Source organism: Cydia strobilella, chromosome 2 (genome assembly GCF_947568885.1).
Source record: "Cydia strobilella chromosome 2, ilCydStro3.1, whole genome shotgun sequence".
Lineage (NCBI taxonomy): Eukaryota > Metazoa > Arthropoda > Insecta > Lepidoptera > Tortricidae > Cydia > Cydia strobilella.
Genome location: NC_086042.1, coordinates 15981623 through 16002033, shown reverse-complemented (window position 1 = coordinate 16002033; position 20411 = coordinate 15981623). Strand labels below are relative to the sequence as shown.

The following is a 20411-nucleotide window of genomic DNA, read 5'->3' as shown; positions in this document are numbered from 1 at the left end:
TCCATGGATAAGGTTTCGCAGCATTAGTCAAGCATTAGCCACATGATTTTTGTCTAGCGATGGTGGCCTAGCGGTAAGAGCGTGCGACTTTCAATCCGGAGGTCGCGGGTTCAAACCACGGCTAGTACCAATGGTTTTTCGGAACTTATATATGAAATATCATTTGATATTTACCAGTTCTTCCCGGCGAAGGAAAACATCGTGAGGAAACCGGACTAATCCCAATAATAAGGCCTAGTTTCCCCTTTGGGTTGGAAGGTCAGATGGCATGTCGCTTTCGTAAAAACTTGTGTCTACGTCAATTCTTGGGATTAGTTGTCAAGCGGACCCCAGGCTCCCATGAGCCGTGGCAAAATGGCGGGATAACTCGAGGAAGAAGAGAAGAGTTAGTGTTGAAAAGGTAATAAGTAAGTACTTATTAGTCTTTTTACCTATTAGTGCGGTGCGCCAAGGGCAATAGGTACTATTCTAGCTTACCTACTAAGTTCTTATAGTTTTAGACTAAACGCACTTAAGCTATGAGGGGCACTTACCACAACTTTACAACTGATATAGAAAAATTAGGAATTGCCTTTACATTTACTTTATGTTATAAAAGTGAAGGAAGCGAAAGAGGTATGTCAGGATCAGGATCGTAGCAAGTGGAAATCCGTGGTCTCTGCCTACCCCTGCGGGAAATAGGCATGATTATATGTATGTAGATGTATTTACTTACCGACAAGGCCCGCAGTTCTGAGGATAGGCAGCGAGGTTGGCGGCGGGCGGCGAGTAGGACGTTGAATCTTCCTCGTTGGTAACATCGATACTGTCATCTGAGAACACAATAACCAGGGATCGTTTATGGTATTTCTAAAAACAAAATATCACTGTATACGTAGGTACCTTAATATAATTTCTGACAATCAATTATTAGATAAACTGAATGAAATGCAATAAGATATTAACAACCGAGATACCGAAATTAAATATAAATAGAGTTGCAGAAGAGGAGTCTTGACTGTAGAAGAGGTGAAGTAGAAAAAGTTTCGGGCCTCGGCTATACCACTAGAAATTTTAAACTCATAATCATACTGCTCTTAGTATGCAGGGTAACAATAAACAATTTAAAATTAGACAATGTCTAATCATGTCATGTTTTCGTGATTTTTTTCTATCGAGCCAACTTTAACCTTTTACTGCTTTGGTTAGAGTCTGCCCTCGCAAATATAGTCTAGTCTAGCCACACGGATCAATCTCGTTCGAGATCTCGAATATATTAATCGAGATCTCGACCGAGATTGCAAAAATCGAGATGTCAACGAGATTGAATCTCGAAAATTAGTTCGAGATCTCGAAATTGCGAGATCGAGATTGTATTTCCTAGGTACCACTGCAAGGTGGGTAGCATAAGCGGGTACCGCTGCAAGGACACTAAAGACACCGTTGCTATGTCGGAACTAGTCGGAAGGAAGGGACTGGAGCGGGGACCGCTGGCGCTACAGAGATACGTTCGTCGCTGGGTAATATCTCTCATCGTGGCTGTCCACGCATGTAGGGGTGGACGAGAAGATCTTGGGGTCGTGGATGAGGTGAGCTAAATGACACTCATAGTCCAATACATGCACGTATAATATAACTTGGTGATACAGAGGTGTTATAATATCACGGTAAGCGGACGGGCTCGACCGTCCGTCGCAAGATTGCTGAGAGAATGGCCGTTGGCGGCTCCGCTGCCCCGCGCCCCGCACCATGCATTGCGTCGGCGACGGCTCCCGAAGATGCCCGAACAAAGACGAGGCGTTAACAGTGGCAGAGCGACGAGTCTGGCTGCTGCTCCGGAGAGGCCATAATGGTGGGTAGGGTGACAGAAACGAGTACCGCTGTAATAACACTGCATGAGGACACTCACCGTCGCTGTCGGAGTGGTGCCTCTCCTCGTGGTCGCGCGAGGAGTCCGGCTGTGGTTGGGGCGGCGGTAGCGGTGGGTAGTGCGGGGACAGTAGTGGGTACCGCTGCGGCGATAGCGCCATAGCTAATGATACTGGAGGTCTGAAATGAAGATAATTTTACTTAATAATATACCTAATATCGTCATTATCTAATTCATTTCTTCCATTGCTAGGCTCGAAATCCACCCGTGGAATATAAGGAAAAGTGTAATTACCTATGGCAACTTTAGGAATCGCACGGTCGAGAAATCCGACATTATACTATAATTATGGTGCACAGAATATCTACTTCTTTGAACGGTTCAGAAGGTCACCAATCTTATAAATTTTTACCTAACCATACCGCGTGTTTCCTGTAACAGGAGCAATAAATTAAACTGGAGGCTGTACGCCTCAAATTAACCAACATTTGTTCAGCAACTTTTTAAAATTATGAAATTTTTAGATTATATCTTTTTCATACTAATTAAATATTATTTTCAATGTACGCTGCCATCTGTGTGTTTGACGTTGCTTGTCACCACGAATCTTGTCACCATTTAAACATAACAAATTTTGCAATACATTTCGTCTTAGAATAAACTTTAAAGTGTAATGAAAATCAAAACACAAGTTATTTTTAAAAGTTGCTGAACAAATGTTGGTCAGTTTGAGGAGTACAGCCTACAGTTTAATTTAATGCTCCTGTTACAGAAAACACCCGGTATACACCAACCCAATTAATTACGACAATTAATTTATTACGACATGCAATTGTTAAAACAAAACAATGGCACTGACATAGATATTTACATCGCATATCATTTGATAGAGAGAAAAATAATGAAGTTATGTGGAGATCGCCAATGAGGAAATGAGATGTTCCAGACCTTGTTTCCTTTAAAAGTTAATCGATAGCTATTTTAAACGCCCCTATACAAAGCCCGACATAGATGAAATAACAGGTCGAGGTAGGCGCTAGTCACCCGTGCCGACGGTCGACCCCACCTTTGATCAGGCACTGAATCACTTGTGCTGTGGCTTGACCCTTCGCTGAAATATAAATAGTCCTGTCTATGCAATAACAAAACATATTGTCTCGAGTGTGAGCTCGACACTAGTATAATTTGATCCCCAGATTCGGAGTAACTTCACGTAATCGGAGCTCAACTATAACATCAGCGAAGTGAGTAAGCATTGTGAAGAAAGACCCTAGTCCTATGACGCTGGGGATCTTCAAAGAACTGAAATAAAGGTGTGCTAAAGGAAGAAAGGAACATTAAACAAGATATAAACTATATAATAATATAGCAGGGTGACGTGGGTAATCTAAAAATCAATACCTAGTTTCTTATATGCCAAAACAGTCTTATAGATGCTCATAGTTCGTTTGATGCTGAAACTTCTCTTTAGGTATGATCAAGTATGATTGTAACATCGAATGAATACCTTTGTTCTTGTATGTATGCCTGTCATACGTAACATGACTAACAATGAACGCGAAAATAATAAAATTGTTCTATAAATTAAACTATCGTAAAGGGAAAATAAATAAAAAAGTAGGCAAGAAATTAATCCAGAAGACGAGGATTTTTTTCTTAGCTTCGCTTTTATTTTAATGTGTATTTTAATAATCTACATTTTATTCTTACTTTTTTGATAGAACGACATAATATGGATATAGATTATAAAATATACTTCCCATAACACTATGTAAAAAACAAATCACTTAACAGTTGAACGCTCTCGCCCTCCCCATAATCCGCCATTCGTAGTTATTACATTTACATAATTTTATGATTTAGTGTTAAGAGAACAGCGCTGCGCACTATACCGAGATTGGTTTGCATCTGACTGCCAAATCGTGTCATAAAATTTAGGGGCCCAATGAGTATTAAAATGTATAAGAATGTGGGTTTACTGAAATACTTACGAAATCATAGATATTATGGAGAGAGTATATTTTAGCGTCCCACCAGCATGTAGTTAGCCTTTGCTTCTGTGTGGGTTCGTGGTGATAATTATGAGTATCTAACTATATAATTTAATATAATATATTTGCACATATGCAAATCTTTATCGTTGTAAAGAAATGTCTAAAACGAAACATGATGGCGAACCCACTTCCCGTCTCGTATTTGCGTACAGATGTAGCGCATAATTGTTTTCCATCGTATTTTCTGGGAAACGTTCTTTTGTACCGAGACTGACTGAAATAGCCCGACACGTTCTCGTACGTTTCCCGTGAAAATACGATGGAAAATTATTATGCACTACATCTGTAGCGTAGCGACACAACATGACACAACTGATGTTTGTAATTAAAAACTCGCCTACTGTACTTAGCCAAAACACTTTTTGGAGTTTTTGGCTATTGTCCGATGAACCGATGACCGATGTTGGTTGATTGATTGTGTTGATGTTGAATTATGTAATAAGTATAGGTACTATACTATATATTTATATATTTTACCTAAATATTTATAACACAATTACAATTACAATTTTCTAACTCTATAACTAAATTCAAAAGTCACACGAATCGCTTACTCGAAATTAGCCCTCATTATGCTCTTGTGATTCTTAAATTTTGTCTTTTTGTCCCTAAATTTACATATGTGCTCCGCTGCTGTCCTTTTTGGAAACATCAAAATTTATTGTCGCCTTTAGATGATTTGATCAAAATTAGTTTAGAGACGATTCTAAACATTCAGCTAAGTAAGCCTTCCTGGTCTCAAGCGTCCCTCCCTATTCGGTTTGGAGGTTTAGGAATTCGCAAAATTTCCAGTGTGGCTTCCCCAGCCTTTTTGGCGTCCACTCATAGCACGTCTGGTCTCATAGGAAATATTTTAAGGGCTTTGCCCACAAACTGTGAGATTGCGGGCTTTGAGGACGCCAAAAATGCTTTTAAAATTGCTTGCCCGGGAAAACAATTTCCAGACAACCCAAATTCACAAAGGAGTTGGGATAATGTTTACTGTGATTTAACTTACAATATTCTCCTAAACAACTGTACAGGTCCAGACCGCGCGAGGCTTTTGGCGGTCGGAGCCCGGGAAGCGGGTTACTGGCTACATGCCCATCCTTCGCCTAATACTGGTACTTTCTTGGATCCGGCCTCCCTTAGACTGGCGACTGGTTTGCGACTCGGGGTTTCGGTGTGTACGCCACACATATGCTCTTGTGGTACGGACGTGGACCGACTGGGACACCATGGATTATCTTGTCAAAAAAGTGCCGGCCGTTTTTCAAGACATGCGTCGCTTAATGACATAATCCGTCGGTCTCTTGCCACCATCAATGTACCCGCTCTTCTTGAGCCGACTGGCATTATCAGAGGTGATGGCAAGAGGCTCGATGGGATGTCCTTGGTTGCTTGGAGCTTGGGACGGATGTTGGTGTGGGATGCTACCTGCGTAGACACACTGGCACCGTCCCACCTCCAACGGACTAATGTAAAAGCGGGCGGAGCGGCGGAAAGCGCCGAAATTTTAAAACGTAATAAATATAAGAGCCTCGGTAGAGAGTATCATTTCGTTCCATTTGGAGTTGAAACTCTAGGTCCATGGGGTCCCAGCGCGCATAAGTTGTTTGCAGAAATCGCGAAGCGTCTGGTTGACGTAACTGGTGACCGAAGAGCTGGCGGCTTTCTCGCACAACGTATCAGCATTGCGATACAGCGGGGAAATGCCGCCAGCATCCTTGGTACAATGCCTCAAGGGCCTATTTTAGATTTAAGCTAGTTATTAATTTCGTTTACGTAGTACCACTGTATATATCTTGTATGTAAATAAATAAATTATTGTTTTATTACAATTATTATCATATTACTTACTATATTATATTGTATGGTGACTGGTGATAGTGGTAATAGGAAAGATTAGGTACCTAAATAGCTACTGTATATTAGTCTGTTATTGTGTAATAGGACCATAGTTACACCCTTATTTACATAAATACTAAATGACTATAAGTACCTACCTAATTAAAACGTGTGAGTATTATGAATTTTTTTTTTTTTTTTATGAAATAGGAGGCAAACGAGCAGACGGATCACCTGATGGTAAGCGATTATCGCCGCCCATGGACACCCGCAACACCAGAGGGGTTGTAAGTGCGTTGCCGGCCTTTAAGATGGGAGTACGCTCTTTTCTTGAAGGTGAATTATTGCAAAATAGTACTATGCCTTATGGGAAACGGTCGAAGAGATAGTTCAGATCCGGAAACCGCTACCAAATTTTAGTATGTTGTTGGGTATGGTACTGGGTCTCCAAAACTGCCGGGAGACAGCCGCGCCGGCCATCTACTTCAGCGGAATGACGTCATCAAAGTGACTCCCGCCTCGTTGCGAATATTGCATATTGCACCCAAACTATGCATTGCACATACACGTGTGGGGTATTAAACGAAAGCCAACTAAATATTTTATATTTCATTTCTCCACTATGTACCAAAATATACAATAGTTTAAGAGCAATTTAAAAAGAAATCAAAATTATGAAGAAAAAAAAACTATTAAGTATTTGGGTTTTACAACCAAACCAAAAGTCGGATGTTAAAGCAATGTACTACAACATTAAAGCTGATGTCTCAAGCCATACACTGATATAAAAAAAATCAAAATCAGACCAAAATATGCATCAAAATGTAGGTATTTGCTAGAACAAATGCAGTTAAAAAAATCGAAATTGGTCATTTTCAGGATAATCCGCATAAGCTTCTAGTATGTTATTAGCAATATAAAAAGGATCATAAAACTGCTGGGAGACAATCTCTATAGTGCCTGAGTGACCAATAATGGCATCATACCTGTGACCACTACCGAAATTTGCAAAATCTAAATTATAACTATACCATGAGTCATATATATACAGGTGTGCTACATCAGACGAAAGGTTATTACATATATTTTGATTCGTTAACATTATTTTTAAAAACAATGTATATTTTAAGAGCTACAAACAAAGAAAAAACACTTTTTATGAAAAAAGTTCATGTATATATATTTTATAACTCAACTAAAAACGTTATAACAATATTGCGTATAATATAAAAGAAACCAGTTATTCAACTATACGTCACAGCTTAAATTTTTAAATCGGGTATTAAATGAAAGAACATTACATTAAAAAAAACATGAAAACGACATTTTGGAGTGGAATCATAATTTATAAATTGAATTTGAAAAAATAAATAATAAAAAAGAATTTTTAAAGAAGCAAGTAGAAAATAGGTGTTGAAGTCCCTGACTTCTGAGCTAGGTAAAAGACCTGTGTTACAGAAGTCAGTATCCTGTCCCAGACAATAGAAATGGGCAGAATTTGCTGTCTACGTGTGATGTATTGTTTACATGGAACTACTGAACTGATTTTGATAAATGAGGCGTCAATTCATTCGCCTTTGTAGCCCAGGTGCACAAAACTTAAATTTTAACCGACTTTCAAAGGAGGAGATTAGGTACGAAAATAAACCGCTGTTTTGCTTATTTATTAAGCAAACTCAATTTATAAATTATGATTCCCCTCCAAAATATCGTTTTCATGTTATGTAATGTTATTTCATTGAATACCCGATAATTAGGACTATTCTTTGCATAATATGAGCGCATTAAGGTAGAATTGTTGGCGCGCTTTAGTTTTTTTTTGTACAACTTCCACAGTTTTTATCGGAAATTAAAAATTTAAGCTGTGACGTATAGTTGAATAAGTGGTTTCTTTTATATTAGACGCAACATTGTTATAACGTTTTTAGTTGAGCTATAAAATATATATACACGAGCTTTTCTCATAAAAAGTGTTTTTTCTTTGTTTGTAGCTCCTAAAATAAACATTGTTTTTATAAATAATGCATTAACGAATCATTAGTTATTTGTGCAACAAGAGAGGAAAGTTGGTTTTTCTTGCGAGTGTTTATTTTGAGTCCCGAGAAAGCGAAAGATTCTATAATTGAATCACGAGCGAAGCGACGTACCGTACCGTACCATACCATAAGAAAAAATGTAATAAAAGTATGAAGTTCATGGCCTTCACTAAATTAAAAAGCTAAATTGTTTCACTCCCTGGAGTGAGGAAAGTCGCACTTTCCTCACTCCAGGCGAAAGTAGGCTTGTTCGAGCTGCTGAGGTGAAATAGTTATTTGTTATACAAGGGTGCAAAGTTGTATTTTACCCGCGAGTGTTTCAACACACGAGAAGTAAAATACATTTGCACCCGTGTGTAACACAAAACTTTTCCCCTCACTAAAGCGAGGAAAGTGCAACATTCACAGGCGTTAGATCATCTTCATCACTGGAATCACTAATTTTTTTACGATATTATAACAGAAAACACTAGAAATTCTGATTTTTACGTAAGTCGGTGAGAAGAACAGTAAAAATTTTGTTGACAATGTTGACATTTCTGTTCTGACGTATGAAATGTCAACGATGCGTTTTGAAATTGCATCGACTCAACTTGTGCGTTCAGAATTATATTTAACATCATTACAAAAAATCTAACGTTTCTTATGGAATTTTAAGGTTTATGACTTAAAATTATTAAATAAAGCTAAATTTGGTATTTTTTATTAGATTCTCAAACCATTTATTTAATGATAATTAATATCGAACGAACCATTATCATGAGCGTTTTACGTTTTGTTATCTGTCAAGCTACTTAAACACGCTCCATCCAAGGTCAAATTACTTTCCCCACTAGTGGATAAAATGCGTTTTTCCCCGCTTGTTTTAAAGTAATTTGACCTTGGATGGAGCGTGTTTAAGTAGCTTGACAGATAACAAAACGTAAAACGCTCATAATAATGGTTCGTTCGATATTAATTATCATTAAATAAATGGTTTGAGAATCTAATAAAAAATACCAGATTTAGCTTTATTTAATGATTTTAAGTCATAAACCTTAAAATTCCATAATAAACGTTTGTTTTTTAATAATTATGTTAAATATAATTCTGAACGCACAAGTTAAGTCGATGCAATTTCAAAACGCGCATCGTTGACATTTCATACGTCAGAAATGTCAACATTGTCAACAAAAATTTTACTTAAAAACTTCTCACGTAAAAGTACAGAATTTCCAGAGTTTTTTGTTATAATATCGTAAAAAAAATGAGTGATTCCAGTTGATGAAGATGATCTAACGCCTGTGGATGTTGCACTTTCCTCGCTATAGTGAGGGGAAAAGTTTTGTGTTACACACGGGTGCAAATGTATTTTACTTCTCGTGTGTTAAAACACTCGCGGGTAAAATACAACTTTGCACCCACAAGGGTGGGAATAGTTATTTGTTATACAAATAACAAATAACTATTTCAACACACTTGCTCAAAACGACGTTTTTATTCCACCGATTTTTGGTTCATAATCCTAGATATTAAACACGCGTGCTCTTTCAGTGTGCACTCCAGTTCCACTCGTGCTTTTTCATTATATTATTGGAACGAGTTAAGAAGCTAACTGATTGCTAATAATATGCATGGAAAGGGAGCCTTCTTTAATTGGTCGGACTGGCGGGCACGGGCGCGCCCGACCGCCTGCGCGGCGCGCGGCCGGGGCGAGGGGCGGCCGGCAGTATGACAGATGCAACACACAATACTGTTTTAACTATTAATAATATATCTTTTTTTTCTCGCAAGTGTGTTGAAAAACGTCGCATGAAACGCGTGTGCATTGGTCATTACACACATCGGCTTTCTTATTGCGCGCTCGCTTACAGCTCGCGCGCACAATATCGCCTCGTGTGTAATGACCAACTTAGCACACTTGTATCATAATGTACTATTAATAACCTTTCTTTTGATATAGCACACGTGGATGTGTGACTCATGGTATAGCTATAATTTACATTTTGCGAATTTCGGTAGTGATTATCTGTATGACGTCATTATTTGTCAGTCAGGGACAATAGAGATGGTCTTCCGGCAGTTTTAGAACCCAGGTCATATTGCATAGCATAAGTGGATTAACCTGAAAATGACCAATTTGGATTTTTTAACTTTTATGCAAATGTTCTAGCAAATATCTACATTTTGATGCATAATTTCGTAATTTTTGGTCAGATTTAGATTTTTTTGGTATCAGTGTGAGGTTTGAGGCGTCATCTTTAATGTTATAGTACATTACTTTAAGGCCCGACTTTTGGTTTGGTTGTAAAACCCAAATAATCGAATATTTTTTTTACATCATTTCGATTTCTTTGTAAATTGCTCTTAAACTGTTGTATATTTTGGTACACAGTGTATAAACAAAATATAGAACATTTAATTGGCATCATTTAATACCCCACACGTGTATGTCCAAGGCATAGTTGGGGTGCAATATGCAATATTCGCAACGAGGCGGGAGTCATTTTGATGACGTCATTCCGCTGAAGTAGATGGCCGGCGCCGCTGTCTCCCGGCAGTTTTGGAGACCCAGTACCATGCCCAACAACATATTAAAAGTTGAAAGCGGTTTCCGAGTCTGAACTATATTACCATAAGGCAGTGCACTAAAAAACAACACTAGGACTGACTAAATTCGAGGAAAAACAAAAGGAAAACGCCACATGTATTTACTGTCTAGGTATCAAAGCTTTGTCCCGCCATAGAAAAAAGTCAACTACAATAAATACAAAGTGCTCATTCCAGAACGCCAAACAAAATGTTCTTTAATAAAACACCAAGTTAGCTTTGCGGACGATTACCTAAATAAAAAGAATCGGTTTTATATACTAATCCAGTTGGATCATTGAGACGGTATTTTCCTAAACTGATAAACGGGAAAGTTGGTAGGTACAAAGACGCGACACGAGGCGACAAAGAATCTTTCCAAAAGACAAGTCAAAGAGTGATGCGCTTCAAATATAGGTCGTTAACTCGACTTCATGCTAAATAAGGGTTCTGTTTGTCGTGGTTTCAAATAATTTCGCATTACATTTTTGAAAGAACAGTCGTTCAGTAGAAAGATCTTCCTGTTTGCAATCATGTTACATATACTCGTAGACTTAGCAAAACGAAGATCTTTTACAAATTAAAATTAACTTACCCAAAAACACCTACTGCCACCGCAGCTTCTCTCAGAGCGCGTTCTTGGTCCATATCTCTCAGCGTCTCTGGTCGGATCGTGGCAGTGTTGCGAGGTTGGCGCTCATTCTGTACCGCTGTAAACAAAAGCTAACCTATGCATCAAACTTTTTTAATACTGTGTCGATATCAAACAACCACATAGCCATATTTAACATATTGTGTGAATAGCTGTGGTTGATATACAACAAATTGTGTCAAAATATTTTCAACTAGCTGTTGCCCGCGACTTCGTACGCGTGGATTTGTATGTTGGTGGTTATATATTTTACATGAGCATAGAACATTATGCAGCAAAAGATATCAGTAGGGACGGTTAATCATTTATTAATAATTATACAACGCATGAAATTTGCCTTTCACAAAGTAAGTTCTTAATATAATCCCTCTCAACACTTAGATTTTCAAGTCCACTATTTTAAAAAGATGTTCGCTCCCGATGCAATTTCAAACACGGTGCAATCAGTTTTCGTCTATTTTAATATAATGCCCTTTTACCAAGTTTCATGTCCCTTGCTTAAACGAAAACTTGTACTACATATAAACTTACATCCCCTTTTTAACCCCCTTAGGGGTTGAATTATTAAGAACGTTGAAATAACTTTTTTTCTACTCGTCGAGTATAATCTGTGTATTACAACTTCACACGCAACACTACAACCTTACTCTTTTCAACGTTGGCAACGTATAGTCTATGGCACTTCCGACTCAAGCATAAGAATTTTATCGATACGGTTTAGTCAATTATAAAAATTTTGAAAATGGAATTTCATACATTTTGATAAAATATTTCTTGGTTAAGGAGACTCGATTCAAAGCAAATTAGCCTACTTAAACACGCTGCTGCGTCGCACTGCTTTGTGATTGGTCGGCCAACAAAAACATTTTATTTTATGTTGTAGTAGAAACAATTGCTTCATAAGTCAGAAACGTGCATGTGACACCCTTTATATAGCAACATTCATACCCTACGAAAACCGCTTAGCGTTGCTTGTTAGTCTCCATAGGCTACGGTGGCCAAAATCGAGAAAAAAACTGTCTTAAAATTGAATTTAGCGCGGAGCAGGTACCAGGGCCTCATGAGTTACGAGGAGGTGTCGTTGACCAACCCGCCGGGGGCGCCGGGTCCGGCGGCCGCGGCCGGCGCGCGCACGAGTATGAAGGTATCGCGTATCTTAGCTGTATAGGTAACTTTTGGTTTTGGTTTGGTTTGGTGGTATGATTCTACTAGTTGAAAGTATTATTTTTTTGTCTCGTAGAAAAAGTATTGTATACAATAATGATATAATCAAGCTTTTCAATCTCGTACCTTAGTTAAGCAACTCAGCAAGCTTCGTTGCTTAAACACGGTACTCGACTGAAAAGCTCTCTATTATATCACGATTGTATAAAATACTATTTTGTAATATTATACAATGCCTTTCTAAGAAGTGTCAAAGCGTTAGAGGATGAATAATTAAAAACGCTTAAATTACTTTTCTTGTATTCTAATAATATCCCTTTATACAAAGACTGAAGTCCTGTACTCAAAAAAAGGTTTGATCTCCATCGAACTTTCAACCTCTTTTTTACCACCTTAGGGAAAGAATTTCTTAAAAATGCTGAAATAAGTTTTTCCCCTCACTAGCTCGGAAAGCCGTCTTTTATCCTTTAAAACAAGCGGGGAAAAACGCATTTTATCCACTAGTGGGGAAAGTAATTTGACCTTGAATGGAGCGTGTTTAAGTAGCTTGACAGATAACAAAACGTAAAACGCTCATAATAATGGTTCGTTCGATATTAATTATCAATAAATAAATGGTTTGAGAATCTAATAAAAAATACCAAATTTAGCTTTATTTAATAATTTTAAGTCATAAACCTTAAGATTCAATAAGAAACGTTAGATTTTTTATAATGATGTTAAATATAATTCTGAACGCACAAGTTGAGTCGATGCAATTTCAAAACGCATCGTTGACATTTCATACGTCAGGTCAGAACAGAAATGTCAACATTGTCAACAAATTTTTTACTTAAAAACAATTCTCACCGACTCACGTAAAAATCAGAATTTCCAGTGTTTTCTGTTATAATATCGTACAAAATAAGTGATTCCAGTGATGAAGATGATCTAATGCCTGTGGATGTTGCACTTTCCTCGCTATAGTGAGAGGAAAAGTTTTGTGTTACACACGGGTGCAAATGTATTTTACTTCTCGTGTGTTGAAACACTTGCTACGCTCAGGATTCTATTTTAGAACCACTCGCTTCGCTCGTGGTTCCTATAGAGTCCTTTCCCTTGCTCGTGTTTCAATTCCACACTCGCGGGTAAAATACAACTTTGCACCCTTGTATAACAAATAACTATTCTTCGCTTTTAATTATATATCTTTCTACGTAGTTTCAAGTACCTAGCTTAAAATAAAATTAAGACCCCCTACAAATTTTCAACCCCTTTTTAACCACTTTACGGGATGAATTTTTAAAAACGCTGAAATTTCTTTTCTCATATTCTAATAATATGCCTTTATACAAAGATTCGAGTCCCGCGCTCAAAGAAATGTTTGATCTCCATACAAACTTTTAACTCCCTTTTGAAATTAGTTTTCTTGTTATTTAATAATATATCTTTTACCCAAGGTTCGAATTCATAGCTTAAAATAAAACTTGAACCCCATACTAACTTTGGACCCTCATTTCATCCTCTTAGTGGATGCATTTTGAAAAACCCCTTCTTAGTGGATACTAACGTTATAAAAACTACCTATTGTGAAAAATTCAGCTCTCTAGGTCCACCGGTTTGGGCTGGGCGTTGATTTAAGTGAGTCACTCAGTCAGTCAGGACTTCTACGTTTATATATATAGAAGATATTGTTAATATCCAGAGGGAAAAATGTGGAATACGTTTTTAAGAAAAGGCGATTTCGCGCGGGTCCTCCACTTTCGTCTCTGACTCAAACAACACAATTAATTAGGTATATAGTTATAAAATTCAGTATTGTTGTAATGAGTCAGCTTTTACAATTAAATACGTAAATTAGGTTTATTTGTTTTCACAAAATATCAATGTCTACCCCACCAAGGCTGTCATTCGTGAGCGTTCTGTTAATAAAACCCCGTCATCCGAAAGTCTGACAAAACAGCTCACATAAAACTGCAAATGACACGCGCCCCCTCCCTCCCAGTGGGGGTGGGGGTGGGGGCTTCTATTTGATTTTATTGCCGCCCTGTGCACCTTTTACTGGCGAACTTTACCTAACGGGACGAACTAGTTGGGGACGGACGTCGGTTTTTCTGCTTCTTTTGTGGGTCTTACTTATAGGGTTTTAACGCACGACCACGGAATACGGAAAAGTTTACAAAACTTAAAATGTTATATTACCTATATATGTGTGTGGTTTGTTACTGGTTTACCAAACCGTCACTTATTTACTTTCTGACAAAATAGTTATTTACGATACAAGTGCGGAAAAGAGGAAATTCGAAACTAGTGGCGATAAATTAAAACACGACCGCAGGGAGTGTTTTAAATCGACACGAGTTGCGAATTACCTATTCGCACGTGTATCGTACAACGTTTTACAGTGCATAATATATTGCCCTTTAAACTTTCGATATATGCACGAAAAGTGCTCTTTACGCACTAGTGGGAGAAAGTAGCACCATATGTACTGTAAAATATTTTATGTACAATGGATATGTAAATACTTCATATATGTTCATTAATTCATAATAAATTAGAAAACAATAAAATCCCAATAGCCTAAACTTAAAGATTTAAGTCTTAAAAGTTCTCAAAATCTTTTAAATAATAAAAGACCTTTGTTAGATATACCTACATCATATAGTATATGTCTTATGTGCTATTATTTTGATGGCAGGGACATAAATGCGTTTTATGGGTGTGTTGTCGTTTTCGATTCTACTCCCCATTTCTTTTACGACATCCATTTGAGTCATCGTAGGTAGGTACAACTTCACTTCTTCATACATATATGCATTTAAATATACATTTTCGTAAGTACGATAATCTTGTTATACTGTTATTTGTTTGTATTTTTATTTATTTATAGCTAAAACAGCAGATGAATTAGAAAAATATTTTACAAATTAAGTAGGTACACGCTAAGTACATACTATGCTCTACAAATAAGATCGTGTCATACCTATTATTGTTGCGGCCTTCGTCGTGTAACATACCTACTATGGTGACTGTACATAATGTGGTACATAATTATTAACGTGACATTTAAGCACTCGGGCCAACTCGAACAATGATCTATATCAACTAGATATCCACTAGATATGAAATAGAAACGATAACGAGATATTTAAGTTAGTTAGTTAAGTATTTAACATTTCCGCGATTCCTGGCGCGATTCGGGAAATGAATTAGAGATTCACTAGATATGAAATAGTAAAGATATGTGACATTCCACGGCAAAAGGTACCTTATAGCGGCGGCTTATAGGGGCTTCAATATTAATTGAAGCGGCGTTAATAATAGCGTAAGCGCCAACCGCCATAAGGTATCTTTACCCGTGGGACGCCACATATCTTCATATCTACTATTTCATATCTAGTGAATCTCTAATTTATTTCCCGAATCGCGCCGTCCGAATGTCCTCTTGAAGGATCTCTTTAAGGTTTGCTTAAGGCCGTTCCATCGGTTTGCCACTGTCTTTGTCACATTTCGCAAGAAAGAACAGGAAAGAACATACGCGCCAAGTGTCAATTTTGATCGAATTTTGTCGGTTTTTATTTATTTTAAAAACGTTACCTTACAATATTCAATATTCATCCAATGGATATCTAATGGATATCCCAAAACGTCACAATAATTGTAGCGTGAAATGAGACTTGGTTTCTCGATTCGAGCTGCAAAAGATAACTAGTTGAGAACTAAACTATAACGTATCTATTAGATCTCGTATTGTTCTAGACGTTCTATTAGTATCCAGTAATTATCACGTTGTTCGAATTGACCGGTATGTATGCTAGTAATAATTATAATCTAAATTAATTAGATCCCCAAGTAGGTTTTTAAAATATTCCTGACCTCTGAGAACCTCACACTAGAGTGTACATAATAGAATGAGGTACCTAAGCAGCGTAATCTACCTAATTATAGGTACTAGGTAATTAGTAAAATAGGTACTTTTGGTTCGGTTGCACCAGCCACAATTGACGGACTGATTAACGTAAGCGCGGGCTACGCGCTACAAACGTAGCCGATAACCCGCCTAGCGGGTCGCAGGCAGTAAATGTGTTAATCCAGGATAAAATTTTAGAGAACGTCATTTTGATTAATCATTTGGTGCAACCGGCCCTTAATCTAAAAGCAAACTACCATCCAACGTTTACAACGAAACCGACTAACCGTACCCTAGAGTTAACTGACAGACTCGAGGCAGGCGGATTAACCCCCACACAAGCGCCTCCCTTCCCAACTATAAATCAACTTGCCCCTCCTACTTCCGGCCGCAGCCATCTTTGAGGTCTCACTTCCGGCGCCAGGAAAGGGATAGCTGTTAGTTTTTCATCATGTGTAAAGGCGACGGGTTGTTTTTTAGAACTTGAGAGTAAAAAGCTTGAAATAGTACATTTCAGTGCTAGTGCGGAAAGTATGTCATTACCTAAATGACATTTCCGCACGTGTATCGAACGACGTTTTTTAATACAGTTGCGAAAAAATAATAAAACAACAAGTAAGGAATAAAAACTTTGGAAACTTAAAACGCCTCTTAGTAGGTAGTAAAAGTAAGAAAAAATGCCTCTTTTTTGACAGGCGTTTCGGCAGCTATTCCTACCTCTACCTTCCATAGCTATTCCGTTCCATTCAGACAACTTATTAAGAACAGTTTTTTAATATTCAATATTAAAAAATAAACGTGTTATAATGATGATGAGGTAAGTAATTAAATTACATTAACAGTAGGTTTTTATGTTGATTACAACGTTTAAAGGAAAGTAATATTAACACTTATCAATAAGTAGTCATATAGACAAGTATAAATTTAAAAAAATTGAAAAAATAAAAAGCACTAGTTCGCGACGCGAAAACCAATTTTCCGCACGCTAAACAGCTACATAAAGTAGTACTTTTTGAGCAACTGTATTAAAAAAAATATTATGGTATACTGTCAGTCGGTACTGTAGGGTGGTAATTTTCTTCTAGATTCCCTAGTAGATTTGTTTGATCACCTTTTACCTAAAATAGCATAATCCAAACATCCAGATTAGTCACTGAAAGTATTGGTTTCGCTAAAAGAATTCATTATGGATCGTACCAGCTACCGAACAGACCGTTTTTAGACGCCTCTTTCTTTAAAGTAACTTGTTGTTTCTAGTCTACTACAGGTAACAAGGGTTCCGTACATAACACAATTTGTAACAATGCATTTTTTATGTGAAACGTGAGTGAATTGTCTTTATAAAACTCGTAGGGGTCGGATCAAAAACTAAGTAATTAAAAGTCCGACTCACGCTTGTGTATTTTTTTTTTCAAAATTTTAGACCCAGTAGTTTCGGAGATAAAGGGGGGGGGAATGGTATTTTTTTTCCTATTTTCTTGAATATCACTTGAATATACTTAAATTATAAAAAAGAAAAATATTTGAGAGACTCACAATAAGTTCTTTCATTTAATATGTAACACGATATAGTCTAAACTTACATATGTGTACCAAATTTCAACTTAATGGTCCAGTAGTTTCGGAGGAAATAGGCTGTGACAGACGGACAGGCAGACGGATGGACGGACGGACGAACGGACAAACAGAGTCACACCATAAGGGTTCCTTTTGTCCCTTTTTGGTACGGAACTACGGAACCCTAAAAACATACTTAAGGGCTTTAAAAATCGAATATAAAGTTAATCAATAATAGCATACGGAAATTACACGTAAATAAGTACATATACTAGTACAATACTTATATCATTCCGTTACTGATTCCGATAGATAACTCACAGCCGTTGAAGAAAACGTAGTCTTGACCATGAAAAAAGTAGTCCTAAAATATATTTTTTAAATTCAGCCCCTAGAAGAAGCTCAAATGGGGTTAACATTTTTAATCGACCGTTAATTGATTGACGTCGTGGTTGGAGGCTAGTACCTAGGTCCTCCTAGATAATACATTGATGCTACAGTTCAGCTCTCTGATGAACAGAAAATAGTTCTATTAACTGTTTTTTCCAAAAATGCTGGCAATCAAACTTTGAACTTTTATTTGCATCCCCCACTGAAATGCAACTCCAACAATGAAACGTTGATCCAATTTGTAGGAAGAAGGCGTCATCACACAGGCGTGAGGTAAAGCTATTAAGTACGTAGTGATGTAGGCACCTGCTCATATCGAGGATTTATACATCCGTCATGGAACAATATGGACAACAAGGAATACCTACTCATAAAAGCTAGTAAAAGGAAATTGATTTAAGAGTTTAATTAGCATTCGAATCGATGTATTTCATTTAGGTAGTCATCTCTCTTGTTACAACTTTTTTAGGATTCCGTACCCCAAAAGGAAAAAACGGAACCCTTAGGATCACTCGTGCGTCTGGCTGTCCGTCTGTCACAGCCCATTTGCTCCGAAACTACTGGACCAATTTATTAGAAATTTGGTACACATATGTAAGTCTGTGGCCCAAAGACGTGCATGTAACGTTAGCAAATGAATTTTAAACATAGGGGTCACTATTGGGGGTAAATGAGAAAATTAAAAAACAAAGTTCTGCAAACTATGTCGTGTTATATATATAACACGTTATAGAAGTTTCACTCCCTTGAACCCTTGAAACGCGAGTCCGACTCGCACTTATTTTATTCTAAAACCCGAATACATTTTATTATATGAGGAAACGGTCAACAATTCAACACTTAGTATGTGGAAAAACGAACCTAGCGTGAATTGAATATTTAACATATACTTACATACTTTATTAATTCAAAACTAATCATCATCTTCCTCGCGTTATCCCGGCATTTTGCCACGGCTCATGGGAGCCTCGGGTCCGCTTGACAACTAATCCTAAGAATTGGCGTAGGCACTAGTTTTTACGAAAGCGATTGCCATCTGACCTTCCAACCCAGAGGGGGAAACTAGGCCTTGTTAGGATTAGTCCGGTTTCCTCACGATGTTTTCCTTCACCGAAAAGCGACTGGTATAAATATCAAATCCGTACATAAGTTCCGAAAAACTCATTGGTACGAGCCGGAGGTTTGAACCCGCGACCTCCGGATTGAAAGTCGCACGCTCTTACCGCTAGGCCACCAGCGCTTCCAAACTAATATCTTAATTAATTCAAAACTAATATCTTTACAAAATGGCAAAACAACCAACACCTGTTTATAAAGAGGTAATTTACTGATAAAATAATCGTAATTTACAATTCTTGAATATACCCGTAACTTTAGAAATTTACCTGCAAATCTGTAACTTAACGTAGCCGACGGCACATCATTATTATAGTCGGGGGCACAGAAGCGCGCCCTGAGGCACGCCCGCCCCTTTGTCACTTTACTTTAGCTTTGTATTATTTTGCTCTCGGCTCTTTGAAAAGGAAAGCGTAATTTGGTTACGTTTTGAGATGTCGACGGTAGTCAGGACTCAGGACAATCTAATTATTCTCGGCACTGCGTTTCACGTTGTCAAAAGCCTTAGCTAGTTCAACTAAACCAATTAAGGGTTTCGCTGTAATTACGCCTGTCTGGGTGGAGTGGACTGTTGAAGTTTTTGATTTGTTTCGTTCATTAACAAAATATGAATAAAGCGGACAACGGCTTTGTATTTTAAAGTTTTAAAAGATTTTGATTTATATTTTAACTGAATACAATAAGCATACTTGGGTGTAATAAAATAAAATATAAATGCCAGAAAAAGTTAAAGCTTGAATAATGGCTTCATTTTATGAGCGAAATTCAAACTTTTAAAATTTGATACTGATTTAAAGCCTAGTTCATATAGAATTAGCACATAATTAATTGTAGATATTTTTAATGGCGGGAAAAAAATTGACAATTACAGTTCAATCACCAACCTTCAAAGTATTCATGGTGAAAATATTATTTTGCTGGCTTTATGCATTTTAAAGTTTTCGACCATGAAAATTGAGAAAAAGAGATTGATCGTGCACAAATACCTCACAAATTCTTACTGGTCTGGGACGAAGACAGCAAAGTCGCTTAAGATGCTAAAAACTTGTGTTTGTAGGGTCATAAAACGTTGCAAGGAGACTCTATCCGCCAACAGGAAGATACAAACTAATCGGAGGTCTGGTACAAGTAATAAGATTTTGGAAAAAAAGTCCTAAGGTCAGTTAAACAAAATCCAGGACTGCCTGATTATGATTTATCACGAAAATTCATAGAATGTCGCAGTACTGTAAAGATGATTCGCCTCAGAGGTGGCTATTAAGAGCTATCAAGCAATTAAACATTCAAATTGGACCGTTAAATAGAA

The 20411-nt window shown here is 37.4% G+C and overlaps 2 protein-coding genes across 2 annotated transcripts in view; one reads left to right on the top strand and one right to left on the bottom strand.

Moving 5' to 3' along the window:
- The window catches only part of LOC134749542 (photoreceptor-specific nuclear receptor), a 76046-nt gene that overhangs the window by 1182 nt on the left and 54453 nt on the right, over positions 1 to 20411 (bottom strand). Inside the window, exons 5-7 of the mRNA XM_063684521.1 lie at positions 10930 to 11044; positions 1889 to 2028; positions 716 to 812 (exon numbers count right to left, since the gene is read on the bottom strand). Coding sequence (XP_063540591.1) covers positions 716 to 812; positions 1889 to 2028; positions 10930 to 11044 — 352 coding nt within the window. The remainder of the gene's footprint in view (positions 1 to 715; positions 813 to 1888; positions 2029 to 10929; positions 11045 to 20411) is intronic.
- Positions 1 to 20411, top strand: part of LOC134752504 (serine protease inhibitor 77Ba-like) — a 139221-nt gene that overhangs the window by 74614 nt on the left and 44196 nt on the right. The gene's annotated exons all lie outside the window — the stretch shown is intronic.